The 20,663-nt window shown below is 38.7% G+C and overlaps 3 protein-coding genes and 1 long non-coding RNA gene across 5 annotated transcripts in view; 2 read left to right on the forward strand and 2 right to left on the reverse strand.

The window, feature by feature from the left end:
• The window catches only part of Ddr (discoidin domain-containing receptor 2), a 133,948-nt gene that overhangs the window by 78,362 nt on the left and 34,923 nt on the right, over nucleotides 1-20,663 (forward strand). For both annotated transcript variants that reach the window (XM_032437903.2, XM_002051307.4), the window contains exons 12-14: nucleotides 755-1,238; nucleotides 4,646-4,894; nucleotides 5,329-5,421. In XM_032437903.2, coding sequence (XP_032293794.1) covers nucleotides 755-1,238; nucleotides 4,646-4,894; nucleotides 5,329-5,421 — 826 coding nt within the window. The remainder of the gene's footprint in view (nucleotides 1-754; nucleotides 1,239-4,645; nucleotides 4,895-5,328; nucleotides 5,422-20,663) is intronic.
• LOC26530878 (uncharacterized) lies at nucleotides 2,230-2,505 on the reverse strand. Its single transcript, XR_001450127.2, has 2 exons — nucleotides 2,412-2,505; nucleotides 2,230-2,339 (listed from the first exon to the last, which is right to left on the reverse strand). It is a non-coding gene; the product is annotated as an uncharacterized lncRNA (long non-coding RNA).
• LOC6628285 (uncharacterized) lies at nucleotides 16,528-17,234 on the forward strand. The gene has a single exon (XM_070208844.1). It carries the CDS (start codon nucleotides 16,576-16,578, stop codon nucleotides 17,143-17,145), a length of 570 nt encoding a protein of 189 aa, XP_070064945.1. The 5' UTR covers nucleotides 16,528-16,575; the 3' UTR covers nucleotides 17,146-17,234.
• On the reverse strand, nucleotides 20,262-20,647 carry LOC26531032 (uncharacterized). Its single transcript, XM_015173398.3, has one exon. It carries the CDS (start codon nucleotides 20,596-20,598, stop codon nucleotides 20,338-20,340), a length of 261 nt encoding a protein of 86 aa, XP_015028884.1. The 5' UTR covers nucleotides 20,599-20,647; the 3' UTR covers nucleotides 20,262-20,337.

The raw sequence follows: 20,663 nt of genomic DNA on the forward strand, positions 1-20,663 counted from the left end.
AAACGCCTTCAAGATACAGAAATCGTTAGAAAATAAGTCTAGACTTCTCATAATTTCAAACACCCACTTAATTTAAAAAATTGTTTTTATGTTTAGATTAAAAATGGAGCTTATTTGTTTTTAGATAAATCGATCAATCTGCTCAGATGTATGAAAATATTAAATTTATGTACTTGGGGCAACATATAATATAACAAATATATTACAAAAACAAATTTATTAAGAAGCAAATATTATCCAGCAATTGAATATTAATTATATTCAACACTATTAAATATCAAATATTTAATCAATTAGTCGTCGTACCCGGCTCAAACTCTAAAAGTTTATATTAAGCCATGCAACGGCGTTTAGTAATTATCTCTTAATTTTCTTCAGTTGTACCACTTCTTTTTTCTTCAAATTTCAATTTAGTTTACGATCCATTTTTTTTTTCATTTGCTCTGCTAGATTTTAGTTAAAAGAATTTAAAAACGACTCGCAACTTGCGGCGCACATTCATTTACGACTTGTGTAGTAGAGTGTAAATTTCACTAGAATTTCTGTAAAATGTTGTGGCATCTTTTGTATAATTCGTTGGCCCGACAAAACTTTTGCCTGGCACGTAAAATGGCGCTTAAAAGTTTATTGTTTTCAGTGAGGTGCAGTTGTACAGCCCTGTTTTATGGTCAAAAATTAACACTCTCTGAACTCAAAACCATCCTTTGCTGACTCTTTCTCACTCTTTCTCACTTTCTCTGTCTTCTTTGCACAGATGTGCCGGACATTGTGTGCCAGGACTATGCGGTGCCTCATATGCAGCAGCTGCTGCCAAATGCCGCTGGCACCGTCACCGGCACCGCCCGCAGCTCACTGAACGCATCCATCGTTGCGGCTCCAGTTGTTTCGGCGGCAGCTGCAGCAGCAGTAGCAGTGGCAGTACCACCCGTGCCACCGCCACCAGAGAAATATTACGCAGCAACACCAATTTGCAGCAAACCAGTGACTGGGCCGCCGGGCTCTCAGAGTAGCGGCTCGTTGAGTATGAGCTCCTCAAATACGGCAGCGACCACGCCCACGCCAACAGGCGGCAAACCACATCATTACAATTTGGATATGAGCGCTAATTTCGCCGACATCAACGAGGAGCAGGCCAATTGCCAAGTGCAGGAGTTTCCGCGCCAGTCGCTGGTCATCGTCGAGAAGCTCGGCTCGGGCGTATTTGGTGAACTGCATTTGTGCGAAACAAATGTGTTGAAGTAAGTAGTGCACCCAACACAGCCCAACCCAAACTTACCCTACCCAACCTTAGCCTAACCCACCCATTGCCGCCGCACCATACACTTAACCAAGTTGTTGTGTCTGCTGCAAGCGGCCGAAAAACATTCGGAAAATGCAACTAAAATTCAGAGCACAACACAAAATGAGCTGCATTAGGCTTACAGGCCATTTTCCAACTATACTTCACAATGGTGGCTGCTGTTTTGAGAATCCCACTTGAACACATTTTGTGTAACTTCTCGAATGCTGTAGCTTTGTGTACACTAGCAGATTAGGATTCTAACTATGAGCCTAAAGAATATTTTTGAGTTGAAGTGAGAGCGAGTACGTCTGCAGTTCTCAAATACAAATGAATAAGCAAACACAACGCTTCGATAGCATCCACAAAATGCTCAACTAAGTCCGATAATAAAGTTTCATTTTAATAGAAATATATTTTCCGTCAATTAAAACGTTTAGCTGGCGTTCCTTATTTACTGTCTATTGAAATCTCATTAAATTAGCAAAACTAATTGATTTCAAATGCTTCAAATTAATTCCGCAATATAAATCAAAACAACTGCATTCAAGCGTATACCAAAGGTAATAATTACTAATTGTAATTAACATAAGCACAATGCGTATGAATAAAATAAACACTGCGCATAAAGCATTCGTGGACCTTTTTGAAACTTATAGGAATTATAGCTTATCATGGCATGTCAAACGTAACGTATATTTAACATAAAGCCAAATTGCTTCTCAACGAAAAAGTATATAGATATTAGTGAACCTGTCGTTAACGTTGTCAGATGGTTAGAAATGAAATAAAAAATTGTAGCACAATATTTGACAATAAGAGAAACATTATTACTTTTATCGAATGGTTAGATGAAAAGGAATAAAACAAAGCGAAACCAAGGCTGTGAGATAGTTCGATCTGCAGTTCTCACATTTAAATTGAAATGTTACCCAAATACTCAAAATCTCTTATTGCTAAGCCACAATTGTTACTTGCTTTTTATTATGATTTGCAGCAAATTGTAAATTAAAATGTACATACTTATGCACCTTCGTCCCAATTGCATCCAAAGTTAGTGCTGCGAAGGAAAGAGCGATAAAAAATTATACAAAATCAAATATATATACATATGAACATGGAGGCATTTTACCATGGAGGAATCCTAGCTTCGTACGCGCTTTCAGCTAAAAAAAGAGCACAAATAAGCCCGATAATGAACTTCATTTTTACAGAACAGTTGTACCTAATGAGTTTAACTGACGTTTCTTATATACTGTCTATTAAAATTAGCAAAACAAATTGATTTAAAAGGGTTCAAATTACTTCCGCCATATAACGCATAATATCTGCAAGCGTATCCCAGCGCTGATAAATATTAATAACATTAAACACGCTTGCAAACAAACATATGGTTACATAAAGAGGGCGCCTAGAAAATACCTTTAGTAAAGGTCTATAAAGATAACAAAAATGCCATATAACGATTTTTAGCGTTTAGCAAAAATAACCCGCACAAAATGTACAGCAATTATAACCAATCAGGACATTTTTCCATCAAATGCAACATATATTTTGTCAAATTGCTTTTCAACGAAAAAAAAGATTGCCCAATTTATATAAAGGATATAGATACCAGTGAACATGTCGCTAACGTTGTCAGATTGTTAGAAAGCAAAATCAAAACATGGTATAACAATAGTTGACAATAAGAAAAACCGCAATACTTTAATTCCACACACACACACACACACACATATAGAGGACATCAAATTGTTGGATGAAAAGACATAAAGCAAAGCGAAACCGATATGAGGCTGTGAGATGGACCGACTCAATCTGCTGCAGGTAGTAGTTGCAGGTTGCAGGTTGCAGGCTTGCGGGATATAATGCCACGTCTGCGGTAACAACAACAACAACAACAACATCAGCACATGCTGGCCACAAAAAAGCTTATCAGAAATTCCATTATGAAAAGTTGAACCAAAAAAGGCAACAACAACAACAACAACAACAGCAATAGCAATGTCAACAGGAGCACTGGCTCTGCAGTAACAGGACCAAAAATATCAGACGTTGTCGAGACAATTCGGGCGGCGAATACGTTCATTGTATATGGTTTGTTGGCAGGGGTCGTCGACGACGACGGGGATTGTGGATGCTGCGTTACCTTTGATTTCATTTTTGCCGTTTAATTAAAGCTTTTTATTGCACATTATACATATATAAGCACATAGGGCGTGGCCATGCATTGGCTACAACCTTCTCTATATGCTGCAGTGAAATGTTTTCATTTTCGCAGACAGCACGGCGTATGCGTAACGTGTGTGTGTGTGTGTGTGTGCGAGTTTGATTTTCCACTTGCATGTCTATTATAATTTTCATCTGTGGTCTAGGACAATAAAGTCCATCTGTTGTCTGATAACTGTCTATCCAGCTGTCTATTAATATTTTATCAGACGGCCACGCCCCACATGAGAGGCCAGCAGTCTGGCAGGCAGGCGGACGACCTCATTCGATGCCGGCCACTTGAAGTTTTAGCACAGAGCAGACCCTCCGAGCAATTCAGTTGCGAGTGTGTGCGTATGTGTACATGTGTGCGTGTGTGTGTTAATTATTTTGCATACAGCTGCCGAGAACCTGCAGCCAGGGGTCAGCTTTACTGCTGCTGTTGCTTTTTCTGCCACTGCAGTGCAATATTACGTATACGTAATACGTTTTGTGGCTTTCTAACCGCAAAACTATTAAAGCAAGCAGGCAAATCGAATTGTTACGAAACGTATCAAAATTGCCAGGACGACTATTGACAGCTATCGAAGCAGCAGCAGCGCCAGGACATGAAACAGGACATTGTTGAGCTGCTCTAATTGATTTTTGCGCTAGAGCTCAATTGTCATGGGCATACGTATTTCAATTGATATAGACTGTAGCTATTGGTGGCATTGTGATGGAAAACTGGGGCGGAACAGCGGAACCTGTGACTGAATAGCACTTGCAGTAGTTGAGTTATTTGCGGTTTACATATAAGTTACCTACAAAAAGGGAACACTTATCAATAGTTCAAGTATCGCATCTGTATTGACCGGCTTGTGCTACTAAGCTTCTCATACCAAGGATATTTTATATTATGAATACATTTGGATTCATAGAAATTCAGAACTATTTTAAATGAGGTAAAAAATGTGTAAAAAGAAAGAGTCCATTTGAATGACATTAAATACAAAAACATAACCAGGCATCGGATATTATAGGAAAAAACATCTAAATAAATTGATCCTAGGAAAATAAGATCTAAGTTGCTTTTAAGTACTTTCTCTCGTAAATCTAAACACAACTTTAACATCCGCTAACTTATATTATCTTCTTTGTTTCTTATATTACTAACAGCGCCACCCTTGTCGCAGTTGCCACACTTCGTCCTGGTGCAAGCGATCATCTGAGAAAGGAATTTCGCAGCAAGGCTAAGCAGTTGGCGCGTCTCAGCGATGCGAATGTGGCTCGCTTGGTGGGCGCCTGCCTGCGGGACGAGCCCATATGTATTGTGCAGGACTATTCGAATTGTCTGGGCGACTTGAATCAATTTCTGCAGGAGCATGTGGCTGAAACAAGCGGACTGATGGCCAACAAGAGTCTGAGGTAGGTGAAGATACAAAAGAAGAGAGAGAAAGAGAGAAAGAATATACTTGTGCTTTGGCGCTTAACTGAACAACACTCTAATGTTCTGTCTCTTTTGGTTTTTGGCTGCGTTTTTGCGTGCGTTTTTATCATGTTTCCGTTACCGACGCCATTTGCCGACGCTACACTTCCGGTCTCGTGTTCAATGATTACGCCGATCCACCACCGAACAACCACCAACAACATGCGCAAACGGATGTAAAAACTTCGTTAACTTTGCTGCTGCTGCCGCTGCTATCGTCATCGTATTCGTTGTCGTTGTCGTTGTGGTCCTTACCACACGCGAAAACTTTTCAAATTCTCATTTGACGTTGGCATCCTCCTCCGCCCGGCATCCGTTTCGTGCCCCACCATGCCCCACCATGCCCCACCAACCATGCAACAACGTCTTGTAGCTATGGCTGCTTAGTCTACATTGCCACACAAATTGCATCGGGCATGAAGCATTTGGAGCAAATGAATTTCGTACATCGGGATCTGGCAACAAGGTAAGTACTTGAGATAAGAACACCTTACACCACTGTTAGCTGCCCCTCGGTTTGAATTTTTGTCGCATCATTGCAGCAAATTGAACTTAAAGTTAACATGTTGAAAGTTCTTCTATTTTTTTGTCCATTTTGTGGTGCGTGCTTAAAAACTTTTTCAACTTGCGCTCGCGAGGCAAAAGAATATAAGAAAAGGTATTTTGCAAATTGCAAGCTTCTTAATTTCGACATGAAATAATGAAATGGTCGAAAACAAATACTATCTGAGAAATCTTGAAATATTTTAATACTTTAAGAACTCGTGAATGTGAACTTTCTATTAAATCAGCCACTTATAAGCTGAAGTTGAAAAAAAAAGTAAGATAAAATTTGTTTCTAATAACTATTTGAAAATCGTAATATGTTTATGCAATTTTTTGTAAAAAATCCTATAAGATTCTACTTTGGAAACGTCCACCTCATAGCATTAAGGTATTTAAGCACTCTCGTTACGTTATGTACCTTTATTATAATCGAAATTGTCTTCGAATATGAGAAGCTCTGAAAACTGAGAACAAATTGTGCTTTGAGGCGCACTCTGCATTGTCAATTTCAGCTGCGTTCTCAGGTTACTTTAATGAAATTATGTGTCCCTCCGCACAAATGAAATCAACTAATATTATCACATTATTACCAACCAGAAATTTGCTGGCAAGTAGTGGAAAGTGAATAAAAAGACAGCCAAGCTATAAATAAAATGGTAATTCAATATATCGAAGAGCTACCGAACGCTGTTGTCTACACATTTGCGCATAAAATGTAATCAATTAAAATTAATTTGCTAATGAAAATGTCAACAAGGAGAGCAGCAGCAGCAGCAGCAGCAGCAACAGCAATCAACACGACAGCAACAATAACAGCAGCTACAACAATGGCCATGGCAACACTTGACGACATTCTTGTCGTTTATGGGCGAATTTTTTGCTTTTAGCTTATATAAATGAATGATAGACATTGTTGTTATAGCAGCCAAACGCTCGACCCCACATCCAGCGCTGACGTTGGCGTTGTCGTTGTCATTGTCGTCATAACAAATCAATAGACTTGTAGAGCATGTAACATGCTATGGCATGGCCATATTTCTTCAATGTCTTTGAAATCCAATAAGAGTTTTTTGCTATTTTTGGGCACGCAATTGTCAAACACAATCCTCTGTCACGCCCAGCCCGCACCGTCACACAAATAATGACTTTCATTGCATAACAATGCAATCCAATAATAATCATAAAGAAGCAGGAGAGAAAAAACGAATATAGTCGATATAGGTAAGCAACATATCATTTGACAGCAATTGGCATTGGCGGCCAACGTGTGCCATGAGTTATCTATTTTCTTCTTTTTTTTTTTTTCGTTTGGCCATGTTCAAAAATTTGTTTTTGAGCAAAGCCGAATGAATGGCTGGCAATAAATTTGTAGACATGACAATGCGACGTTTGCGCAATAAGACCGCAAATATTGTGCATGCAAGTCTCCTTTGAATATTTATGTTCGTCCTGCAGTAGCAGCAGCGCATATTAAGCATACGCCACGTAACATCAGTTTATAGCCCAATTGTTTTCGTACACTCTACCAGACAGCTACGGGAATACCTATTTTCCGTTTTTAAATTGCCTAACCAAATCCCAGACATGTTAACTGACCCGTTGTCTAGCAATTTGAGTTTCTTATAGCTTCAATTAGTATGACAAAGCCAGAGAGCTTAGTCTTGATGTCAGCAAGGACATCAGCTAAAGCACCTTGTGAGCAGCACACAATGTTTTTGGTTTTGGTTAGCTTAACATATTTGCCATAAAAATTAACTAAGATTTCGGCCTGAATTCACTTAAGTAAGATTTCTGCTACATTTGCTCAGCCAAACAAAAGAACCAAGCCCAAAAATATAAACACACACACACACACACACACACACATATGCACAGTGTATTTTTAGCATTGTTTGATTTGCCATTTTACCTAGCGCATTGACAACGAGACAGGGACAGCTACTCAGGAAGCGCCAGCAAATATTAGCTGCAAAAACCACACAAAATGGCAAGTGATAGAAGAAAAAAAAATGCTGAATGATATTTGCACAGCGAAACAAGAGACAACGGTCTAGAAATAAGAGATACGAACATTTTAGACTGTAGACAAGGCAGCTAATTTGACATGAATTGAGAAAAAAAAGGCATGGCAGAATTAATTGTTAATAACTTTCAATACGTTTCGTTTATTATTCCAAAAAAAAAATTGTTTTTTTTTCAGTTAGAAATTCAAAAGTTAACAGCATAACAGGCATGCATGCAGAAGTTCAGATAAATGTTCCATATTAATATTTATACATAAAGGAAGGAAAAACCCCATATTCATGCGGTAGCCCTATTAAAAATTATATATTTAACTAGAATTTACTTATTGAAAACCTGTAGATATATATTTTTAGATCTTTTCATTTGTATTCAAATTTAGATTAGATGATTGGTTCTGCGAGTAAAAATATTTGCTTCAGATTTAAATTCTTGCTAAGAAGATCTGTTAAAATGTGAAAATACTTCTCAACAGGCACCCACAACAAACTGTCCCATGCCGCTGTGTCTCTTATATTAGTTAAAATTTCACAACAATTTTAGCCGCCTGCCCGCACAACTGTAAAGTAGTTCTGGCCACAAGCCAAATTTGCACAAATTTGCCATCACCTCCCTACCTCCCTTCATGCGCACGCTTTGCGCTGTGGAGAAGTTGTCACAGTTGGCACTGGGAGGCATACAAATTGTTGGCCAATGTTGAGGACTCTCAGACTCGTGCCATGGCCACTATTAAAATTTTATACTTAACTAATGTGCTGTTGGTTGGGATTTTACTTCTGGTCGGATGCCAATGGCAAACAGCTGACGTCGAGAAAATTCTCAACAGTGCCACAAAAGAGAAAATTCAGTAAATAAGTGTACACAGTTGCATGCAGCATACAGGCGAACATGTGTTTAGTCAACAGGATGCGGAATTGTCTTGGGGTCGGTGTTTGTGCAGTTACAACCATTTTTTTTTTTTTTTTATTTGTTTGACCACGCCCACGTAGGAAATGGGTTTATTGCTGTTGTAAATATTATAAAATGTTTTGTGAGCACCACCAAAAAGAAAACAAAGTAAGAGCAACAAAAATGTAATTCATTTCACCCACACCAGCTAAGCTTGAAGTTTAGTTGATGTCGGCAAAATGCTAAAATCCTCTCAGCTTCTGCGGTAGGTTTTGTCTGGCAACTGGACCGGCGAGTGGCCATGTATCATTGATTTCAGAGTTTTTGTTCAAATGTTGCTGAGTTTGTTCGCCGAGCTCAGTGTTTTATAATTTAAGTGCATGTTCTTAACCACAATTTCAGTTCGTTGTCTTTCAAATGTCTGCAGTCAGACTTTTCAATCAGCATGAGGTGTAGCAGAAAAGCCGACAGAAAAAGTGCAGCTTAAACAGAAATACTTTGCTTACATTAGACATTTAATTTTTTATACCCCTGCAGAGATTATTATAATAGATATCCCCGACCCCATAATGCATATATATTCTTAATCAGTATCAACAGCCGAGTCAAGATAGTCACACTATGAGCATTATGAAAATGTTGGGTCTGCAGGGGTATTAGATCTTCGGCGTGGCGTAGCTAGCCCTGCTTTCTCGTTTATATTCTAGTGGAAGTTTACGAACATATACAAAAATATAGCATAAAATAGACCAATTTGGGTCAATGAAATAATCTATTTTAATTATAATTATCATTGGAATGCCAAATATTTTATGAAAATTTATAGAGCTAATTAATTTTTAAATCAGCCCAAACAAACAAAACTTAAACAAATTGATTTCGTTTTAAGGCATCAGATTCTGTACATTAACTTGGCAAAATGTGTATTTTATGTTCAAATTAACTTTATTTTCAACTTTTCTGTTGAAAAATGTTGAAATCATGAAGAAAATGCTTACATATTTTTGTTAATTTTAATCTTAAATATATGTAAATTCCCTAAAACGATTTCCGAGTGTCCTACTTTGATTTACATTCAAATATGCTAAGAGCTTGCTTCATCAATCTGCTGCATTCTTCTTACATAGTTCTACATCGATTAGGCTCTTTTGTCTATTATCGCTTGCACAAGTTCTTTGAGTCTTATCCACCTATACAATGCTTTACAATCATTTCCAATCAATTACACAATTAACCTTCGAGCATCTGAAAGTAATTTTGCCATGCTATAGGCAGTGAAAAGGGCTTGTATACTCGTAAACTATAAATGATTTAAATGGGACGACGTTGTCGTTATGGCAACACTTTTATCAACATTTCCTGCCAGCAAGGCGAGAGAAAACGCATGTGAAGGAAGTTGAGAACCACAGGATATGAAAATAAAACAAGCAGCTGCTGCTGCTGCAGCATGCAACAGAATCCTTGGCCAAAAAGTGGAAAGCATTTCGGCCTTTAAATAGTTTTGCCTACTTTCGAGCGGCAAAGCAGTTGGCAGCAGCAACAGCAGTTGCACCAGCACCAGCAGCAAAAACAATGTGCCCTCTTTTGCTCGCTCTCTTGCTCCGCTGAAAGTTTACACTGTGCAAATATGCAGAACACACCAGCATACACGCACACACACACACAAACACACACGCACACACTTGTAGAGGCACCCATCCATTTCCTTTCACCCTACTCGACTGGTGCATATTGTATAACGACGCATTTTTTCCGCTTTTGCCGCTGCTACAAAACTCTTATCAGCGCCATTTCCCTTTTGGCCAAGAGTGGGCGTCATGTGGGCTGGGCGTGGCATTGCGTGCACCCAGAAATTGTTTAAAAATAGTTTGCAAGTGGTAAAGAAGATGATGAAAAAAATCCCCTTACAAATACACACACACATACACACACTTGAATGAAAGCCCCAAAGATATGAAATTTTGCGCCGAGTGTTGACTGAAGGGCGCACAAGTGGGCGTGCCCCGGCTGTGTTGTCATTTATTGCCATTGCTGTGCGTAGTTTTCATGTAATTTTCAAGTATTTTTTCAACACCAAAAAAACTGTGCATCTAGCAAAACTTCTTGTCATACCCTATACAAATTCAAAAAGTAAGCTAGCTATGTGAACAAAGACTATTTGATCAGCTTTGGTTTATATATTTAATCTAAGAACATTTACCTAAAATTTATAGCCAATTTACAATTGAAGGATGTCGAAGGGTAAAGCTTTTAGAATCTTTGTACTAAGCTGTAGATTTTTATGCCGACAAGCCAATTATCTATTCCAAAACATATATAAAAAATAACATTAACACAGACATATAATTTAATTCATTTAATTTAATATATATGATTATTCAAAAACCACCTTAATTTTTCTCGGCTCTTAAAAAAAATAATGCTAAGAGATATCTTTTAGTTTTGCATTTCTCTTGGTACATACCGCAATGCACCAAACTTTTGTCACTCGCCCACACAGCACATAGGTGTGTGTGTGTGTGTGTGTGTATCTCTGTCGTGTGCATGTGTATATATTTTAAGTATATATATGTGTGTGTGTGTGTGTGTGCATAACCCATCGTTGTTCGCTGTGTCTGGCCCCATAGCGCACATCAGCTAAGTAAATAACATTTTTCGCACTCTTAGTCACGTTCCTAATCATTTTTATTTGGTAACTGTTCGGAAAATGTTTGCACACCAGCAGCAGCAGCAGCAGCAGCAGCAGTAGCTGTAGCAGTAGCAGTAACAGTAAGTATACTCTCATACACACAGACACAGTCACACTAGTTGGTACACACACATATAGAATATTTGTTGAAATGAGCTTTGGCACTAATATCGTTTATTAGCTTGGCACTTGAGTGTTTAAATGCTGAAAAATTGTTCGTGATAGTCCTTGGCAGGACAACGACGGACGTGCAGCATGGGTTGAGGAAGCCAACAGACACGCCGAATGTCCTCGCCATCGTTGAGTTTAATTTGAAATTAGTTGAACAGTTGTCGGTTTTGCGTTTTGTGCCAACCAAGCATTTTGTGTGTGTGTGTCCAAATACTTGGCAGCCATTGAGAATGGGTATATGGGATTACAGGGAGGCACGTTAGATTGCAGAGAATGTTGTAATAGGTCGCGGGTTCAATTGGTGTAAGGGAAAGGCCACCCAAATAATCTTGTGGCTAACCAGTGAAAGCACTAAATGTAAGCAAGGTCAGTCTGAGGAAAGAAATGGCACAAGAAAAAGAACTACACATCAAGTTAATGCTTGACTTGACACTATACGAGAATTGCTGATGGATTTGAACCGGCGACCTTTTGCTGGTTACCCTCTAAGATAGACTTTTTCGATATGTTTTCTTCACATACGCAACTTTATTGTACTCAATTTCTTCAGAAATAATGAAAAAGCAAAAAAAAAACGTTGAAATGCAAAAAAAAAAGGAAAAAGAATTAAACCAAACTAGATATAAAAATAACTTTCATCATAGAGTGCGACCACAAAAACCGCCATTTCCATTACGTTATGTGAAAATCAAGTGCTCACATGTGTAGTTGCATCGATTGTTGAACTTGACAACTTTTGCATTAAAAGCTAAAACCTGGCAGCTATCCAAAGCTAAACCCACTAAGAGCTGCACCTGCATGTGGTCACATAGCTCATACACACACACACACACACAGACTTACACATTTATATGCAGAATGTATTTGTGGGCGTGGCTGTCTGTGGCATTGCGATTGCTGGCGCTGCTGCTGCTGCTGTTGCTGCTGCTGCTGTTTGCATATTGTTATTAATTTTCATTTTGAATGGCATGTTGACAGTCACTTTGACACTGACAGCTTTGCTAAAAAGTATCAGCCAAGTGCCAGAGAGATGGGGAGAGGCAGCAGCAGGAATATATGTTGATCCTGCTGAGAGCTAAAAGCTGCTACGACCACTCGGCGTCAAAAGGTTTATAATTTCAAAACAGCCAACTCTGATGTGGCACGTCAACAATATGCAGCAGGTGTAAATCTCGCACGCACAGAGATACAGACCAACACACGCACACAGAGAGAGATTTTCTGCCTATGTGTGTGTGTTTGTATTTGTAAGTTTGCTGAGCCAAGTTTAACTTTTGGCCAGAATAGAGCAGCAACTGCCGCTTGCTGTTGCACAACTGATAAGCGAATAGTAGAACGGGCTGCAACCACAATTTCAAGTCTGCATCTTTGAATCTGTCAGTTAATGATATTTTTTGTCATTTAAAACTCTTTTGCTGAGAGGGGACTGGCGGCGAGGGCGCCATTCAGTTTTCTGTGTGGCTTAGCTCAAGTGACGTTTTTCCTTGGCTCGTTGCAGCCCCTTGAGCTTTCGCTTTTTGCTTTCTTAATTACACCACTCGAAAAATGGCTCGAAAGTGCAGCAGTGCCCAACAAAATTGCAGACACGCAAATAACCGCAGCCCCCGAGGTGCTTCGCAATGCTAAAATAACAGTAGAAACAGAAGTGGTAAGCCGAAGGAGCCCAACAACTTACAGGGAATTGCTGTATGGAGGAAATAGAAAACAAGCACTTGTACAAAGAAAAATGTCTAAGTTCTTCAATGAATATAAAAATATATATGCAAATATTCAACAACTATAGAAGACCATAATTTATTTTAATACGTTACATACTTGTAGCTAAATTCAAGCTACCCAATAGGCATGTATTAGCAACAGCACTAACAGCTCTAGCCTTGGAATTTCGAATGCAGCCGTTCTGCACTCGTGTTGCATGACAAAAAACCTTGGCTAACTCAGCGTATGCGCAATATTTGGTTTTTACGTATACCATATTTATTTACCACTTACTTTGCGTGCCGTGTTTAAATAGTGGCGTACTGTGGACGCTCGGAAATTTGAGCTTACAGAATTTAGATGAATAATTCAAATCGACATTTTAAATGAAATTTTTGCTGTTTTTACGAATTGGTTCTGTTAATATATCTCTGCACAGTATTAGATTAAAATATTCAATTTCAATTCATTTGCAACTATTGTAAAAAAAATGTGTTCAATGCATATAATTAATATCTAGAACATGTGAACTGCAACTGAATATAATGTTGCTCTGTTGCCCAACAACTTTGCCTGGATATTTTTCATAAACAACCAGCATGTTCTTTCTTTTCTGTAACAACATATTCCACATTTTGTTGAGAAAAAAAAATGAAGAAAAACAACGAGTTTGTGTATGTGCTATAAATATAATTCGTTGACCATGTTGTGTTTGTTGTTGTCGCTGGTGTCCTTTTTGAGGCACGGGACTCGGGTGCCATGTCCGTTATTGTTGTTATTATTGTTGTTGGCCCGCATTTCGACACCTTTTTCGCACATAAATTTTAATAACACATTCCAGAAACGCAGTGCATGTAAATTGCACCCACACGATACGCTCACATAACCATATTATGTTCATGCATGTATCTACATATGTATGTGTGCCACTGTGAGTGTGTAAGTATATATTTTGTATGTGCAAAACACACAAAACAATTCCCAAATGTCGCGACACGTAACGCTGAAAAACGCTACTGCTGCTGCTGCTGCTGCTGCAATTGGCAAACAAGTCAAGGTGGTAAATAGCAAATGAAACACAGAGAAGTTGGTAGGGTATTCGTGGAATCAGTTAGGTTGCAAGGCAGCCGGTAGAGGGTGTATCCAACGGGGACGACCTACATGTCGCTCATTTTGTGTCAACTGCGCAACGTAAATTGCCAAAAGGGCAGCCAAGAACAACAAGAGCAACAGCACGATGCAACAACAAAGTCGGGCCCGTTGACAAGTTAAAAAGTTGTGCGGGCATACAAAATAAAAATACAGAAACAGCAACAGCAGCAGCAGCAGCAGCAGTAGTAACAGCAACAGTCAATAAACTATAAAATATGCAATGTTTGAATATTTTTTCAACGAAAATATTTTATGCATGCAGGTGAATTGATTCAACGAGCTGCCAACGAACCAGCCAAACAGTCAAGCGCTGGCATTCAGTCAGCCAACCAAATGGCAACCAACAACGTTGCACCCAAAGGAAATTAGCTTGACAGGAAATTCCACACAACATTGCTGCGACGAGGCCGCGAAACCACCAAAGGCCACCCAACATGCCGAACCAAACCAGCCAAGCACCACCATATGCCCATTGCACCGCCCAAAACTCTGGCTGCCACAATGCACGTTGACATTTTCGCTCATGCCGATTTTCATATTACATTTGGTTGAGCTTAAATGACAAATGTGGTTGGTAAGCCGACGTCTGGGGCCTGCCTCCCACCGCCCGTGGGGACCACCCCTATGCATCCTTGGTCTGCCTCTGGGCTGCTCCTACTGTGCAGATCGTTGCCGGCTTCCACTAAAGTTGAGGCATTTTCGGTTTGCGGTATTATTGCCAAATGACAGCCCAACTGACTGACTGAATGACTGCCTGAATGACTCTATATTTGAGTTCCTGGGTGTGAGCCTGTGTGTGTGTGCGTGTGTGATTGAGTGTATGCGCCTCTGTCTGGTCGCGTTGGCTTTGTGATTCTGATGGATTGTGTTGGTAGTGGCAGCAATGCGGCGACAACGGCTCTCATGTTGTTGACTGACTCGACTTTTTTGCTTATATGCAGATAAAAAGATATGTATACAACAGCAACAACAATATGGTAGAAAAAACAGTCGGAAACTCTTAATAATTGCTAAGAAATAAATTAGAAGAACGAATAAGTCGAAACGTTTACACATAAGTAAAATCAAACCGAAAATACAAATTAGAAGATCATTTTAAGCATCAAAGAGCAGTATATTTTACAGAAAAAAAAGTATCTTTATGTATAAAACACTATGCTGACTGGCCGAGTAATTAAGGATCAACAGCTCCTGAGGCTGAATGGCTTTGTGCCTGCTTTGCTTATTTAACTATTCGATGGAATCTTTTAACAATCAAGCAACTATTTATTAGATCAACAAATGCCATATGTCCAAACAAAACCTATTGTGAGCACCTTAAGGGTGTCATCGTCTAACTACAAATATAAACAATATTTAAAATAACGATTTGTTGCCTTAGAGTTGATAGAGTAATCACACAACAGATATAGTTCACAGTGGTAAAAATCATGTCAAAGAAGAGCACGTTTTCCAAATACATATTCAATTTACGATCTTCCCGCTAATGCAAAAAATATCCATATGCGACCCAGCACGTATTGCCATCAGAAAGTTCTGTCCGGCGGTTTCTCAACGCGAAAAGCACATATCCACACGGATACCAGGACTACATAGTCCACCGCAATGTGCACCAGAAACAGACACTTTACCGTCACAACTAACTTAGAAATGATACGATGATACTGCGTCTCTTCCATTCGGCTATGCAGATTATTGTAGCGCAGCTTGAAAAACTGACTTCCCCATGCAATGCCCCCCACGTAGCAATCTAATGTCCTGAGTATTCCACATGGCGGCAATTGAACAAATGAAAGCCGGACATGATGTATATCTCGTTAGTTTCTTCGAGTTTTTGTTATTTATGTGCTAGTCATTAAGAGACGAATTAATAAAAATGACCTAGGCAATTGGCTCTCAATGTTCAAAGGTCATAATTAATCGAGAGAGGAAGTGGCCCTGCAAGAAATCAATATTGAGCGAAACAGTAGTAAAGCTGCTTCCGAAGTATAGTAGTTTTCATATTCATATATTGAAATATATATCTTAGTACCAAAGGTGTTTCGCAAACTGATGATCTTCATAAATTAATTTATATTATCATAAGTGTATGACTAAGTCATCGTTTGAATGTGATTGGCTGATTCTGCTTGTAAAGTTCCAACTTGTTCTCTCTTGACAACACTGAAAACGAATCACACAAACATTACCAATATAAAATTACTAAATTTGATATTCTGAAGAAATGATTAGTCAATCAAGTGGCATTAAAAATATGACGATTTTAAATACTAATTTAAGCATATCTTATCAATATTTAGTACAAAGGGTTAACCCCCCGTTTCCCTAAGATTTATAAGAGTCGCGCTTATCAGCAAGTGATTCCCTCGGACAACTATCAGAAGCATATATAAACACCAAACCCATCCACAATCAACAAATCAGTCTTTGATCAGTTACCAGACAGTTCAAGTAATGTATTCCCCAACGAAACTTATTGCATGTGCGCTGATTTTTGCCCAGCTACTGGGCACCATTTATTGCGGAGTGTACGATAATACGGATCGCTGGGTCGTTTCCGATAAGACGCAGAACTTCCCCGAAAACGCAGTGCTAGGCGGCATCGATTCATACGGCTATGACAACTACGTGGGACGCATCGTTTATGCAAGTTCGATTTTGCCAGCCCGTGTTAGGTCCGAAACTGGGTATACTACCTACAACACCGACACACTCGCTAATCAGGCGACCTACTACGAGTTGCTGGTCGCCAATGAGACCGTCAGCTATCACTGGGTGCGCAGCTACGATGGCTTCAGGGAAAGGAATGCTGTTTCTGTGGGCACAAGCGCCTTGAACGAACGTGTTTACGTGTGCCGCGCCAGAACTGATGGCGGTATTTTTATTGGCACTCTGTATCTTGCGCAAAAGGTGTGTTTCATCCGGTATGAGAATTTCCCTATGAGACAGATCAGTAAATACGAGGTACTGGTCCGACAAGTTACACCTACAGCGTGGGCACCATTCGTCAATCAAATCAATTGATAATATTGCAGAGATAAATACAAACATTTATAAGTAAAATGTTTTGATAATAAATTGAGCTAAATCATAACACGAAATATGAAGTACTTAATCCCTGGGGCTTATATTTACTACCAAGGCGAGTGTCTATATTACTCAAGGTAGCTTTACGTCTCAAAAGTTTGAAGAGACACATTCCATTGTTTATGTTTAGTTAACAAATTATTTCGAGTAGATTGCGGAGAGTATAGAGTAAAAGGGTAAGCGGGAATAGTTAAAATTTTGAATAAAAAAAGATCTGCACTTTTATATTAATGGTTATTTTTCTTCTTTGTCTAAGTTAAATATATTTGCTTTCCCCACGACTATATAAACAATAATATATCTTATGCATTTAAAAACGAGCTCTTTTCAAATATATTACTTTTCTAGAGTAGATTTCAGTAGACCAACAAGTTCTTTAGATGGCAGGGTAGCCGTTGCTATTCAGCTAGCATTTGTTTTGGTAACAGTCCTTTTAACAAGAATGGGAACACAAAGGCGCCTTTTGGCAGCAGAAACAACCCCTGTACATTGCACATTACAACAATAACAACGACAAAGAACAACATTGAGATGCCTATCGAAGCCTATAAATAAATTTGCCATAGCCAAGTCAAAAGCAATACACACAAAAGGTAACAAACGGCAAAAATATTTGAAAATTAATGCATGTACATACAGGCGTACATATAAATAAATAAACGGAAAAACACGCATACGCAGTGTATGACGATGACGAAAGATAAGGGACTGAGGAAAAGCAATAAAAACCGTCAAGTTGGCAACATTGACGACATCGAGCAGGACGAGTATAACGCTTTACGACTATAGACGATGTCAACAAACAGCGCAAATACTGGCACACAGCTCAGCCTGGGCTGCACCTGCGGCCTAAAAGTATGCAATAAAAAGGCAGCCGCCTTTCGTCGTTGCTATTGCGTAGTCGCCGTTTTGCATTAGTCCTGCGAAAGGGACTTGGCTGCGTTTCTTTTGATGCTCTACATAGCTGGTTTACAAATGGTATATCGAACATGGCAGATCCAATAATTCAACAATTTTTCCAGCAGCTACTTTGTTGCATGAAATTGCATTCTTTTACATAAAGAATATAGAATAGGCTTATTTTATGTTGATTTAAATCAAGTGAATTAAAATATTCTCCCGAATCAGCTAATATATGCCTGTAAGTACTTATGTCGCTAATTGCAGGGTATTTACGTAGTCTTTCTGAATTTGGGCTTACAATTCTGACTGTGTTTGCAATGCGCTTTTAATTTGACCGCGTCTGGCGGCAACGTTCACGATGGCGACGACTTTGGCGTCCTTTCCTTTGCCAGCGCAGCGGCGCAGAAACTTAATTTTCCCACTGTAGCTGTTGTTGATGTTGTTTTCGTTGTTGCTGCTGCTCTTGTTGTTGTTGTTGACTTGCGTTTTTGCATTGCAGTGCAAAGTTTGCTAGTCGCTAAAACTTTAGCCATTTGTTGTTTTTGCAACAATTTCCAGAACGAGGCTATTTGTTGCTTCGCTGGGCCAGACGACGGCAAAATCAACGAAAATGTCGCCCAAAACCAATCATTTCCTTTATTCTCAGACCATCGCCTGCCGACGACGTAGACTCCGCTTTCTACCATTCCTCTAGCAACTTTTATACTATCTCTCAGCGGATGTCTTACTAAGAGGGCAACATTTTAATATACTTGTGGATGCCATTGGCTCACTGCCATTTACAGCGTCCCATGCTCTGTGTCACGCAATTTTGTTACTAAAATAAATTTTATTTCGCTCGGTTTTTGGTTACTTCGCGTCGTTTTTCATTTCATCGAGTGCGCCCCTGTTTATGAACTGCTCGCCCTTAAATTGTCTTTATGCCATGGGCCAACTGCATGCCACTTAGACGCTGTCCTTTGACCCAGCCTCTGCTGGTTGGCCTTCTCTATACCCCTCTCTTTTTTTCTGCCGTCCTTTTTTTTTTGCTAATATTTTGCGTTTTGGCAAAATGACATCCTTTTGGCTGAGCGAACAGAGCGCCGAAATTTTTGCTTAAATTTAGTTTTGTGTTGTCGGGGTAGACGCGCCTTTGGCTCCGTTGACTGCTTACTTTGCCGTCGTTTCCTGAGGGAAATTAAAATGTGCTTAGAGAGTAATTTGAGAACATTTGGCTACTGCGTTTCTGTGCTCTGTATAACAGAGGTACATAAAGGGTATTCAAGGCAGCGCACTGCAAACTAAGCATATTTGTTTACTGTCGTGTTTTTTTTTGTCTTCTTTGTCTTTATTATTATTACTATATTGAGCGCTCTTTGGTCAACTTCTCCGCATTAACTTCTAATTAATAAATATATAATAATAATAATAATAATAATAATATTAATAGTAATAATAATAATAATAATACTAGCAATAATAACAATAATAATACAAGCTAAATAAAAATATTAATAATTATTATTATTATTATTGTTACTGTTATGGTATTTACGTTTTGTAGTTTCATATTTTAAAGCTCAAATTGTACTCGAACTAGCTAGTTTATGATTAAAAATTATTAAATACCAATACTTTATTGGTGGGGCATAATTTACAAAGAACTAATATATTAGCATACAATTCATCTAATTCATCTATTCAAACAAAAATGATGCGTACATATTTTAATTATTTATTATTTTTTCACAGTAATCATAATTATTCTCTTAAAAACAGTTTCACAAATTAGAATGCGTTGAAATGTTATCCATAACGTAGGCAGACAATTTAAATAAAAGCCTTTTACCTCAATTCAATCGCTGAAAGGGTTAACATCCATCAGATTTTTGTGCATTATTTTCCGTATGTCATCCACGGTCGTCTCTATTTGTGCATGTCAAATAACATTTCATTGACTTTTGCAATTTTTCGAGCGTTATGTTTTACAAGTGCACATATTGAGCAAACGGCAAAGGGAAATATCAAACGATTGACGTCTACACGAATCGCGCTGATTTGTCAGACATATCAATGCTAATGAAGTACTTGAAGAGAGTCGAGCATGCTACAGTTCGTTGAGCTTATGACTGAAGAGCCGTACTTATTGAAAGTAATCTGAGAAAATTGCATAAAATTTTGCGAGTTTTCTTTAATTTTACACGAAGCTTTATTCAAATTTTGTGAAATGATTAGAATCAGCATGGTTTATTCTTTCTTCTGCTTGATATTATTTAAGTCGCCCTCACCACCCGGGTTCATTTGTGGTTTCTGCTCGTAGCACTCGGGACGGCAGCACTTATACCATATAACGGATACGATGCCCATGAGAAGCCCAAACAATACGCCAATTACACAAATGCCAGCGAAAAACGCTGAATAGTGCACCTCATTTAGCAAATAGGCCAAAAAATCTATAACAGGCTGCGCAACGTAATAGCAAATAATTTCAATCGGATTTAACATCATTTTGTTTCTGTTTTCGTACACATATAATAAAAGAATGAATAAGTATAGGTCGAAGGCTTTATGAT

This window comes from Drosophila virilis, chromosome 4 (genome assembly GCF_030788295.1).
Source record: "Drosophila virilis strain 15010-1051.87 chromosome 4, Dvir_AGI_RSII-ME, whole genome shotgun sequence".
Lineage (NCBI taxonomy): Eukaryota > Metazoa > Arthropoda > Insecta > Diptera > Drosophilidae > Drosophila > Drosophila virilis.

What these genes read in the sequence shown, in the direction of transcription:
- LOC6628285 (XM_070208844.1), top strand. Translation starts at nt 16,576, where the DNA reads ATGTATTCCCCAACGAAACTTATTGCATGTGCGCTGATTTTTGCCCAG.
- LOC26531032 (XM_015173398.3), bottom strand. Translation starts at nt 20,598, where the DNA reads ATGATGTTAAATCCGATTGAAATTATTTGCTATTACGTTGCGCAGCCT.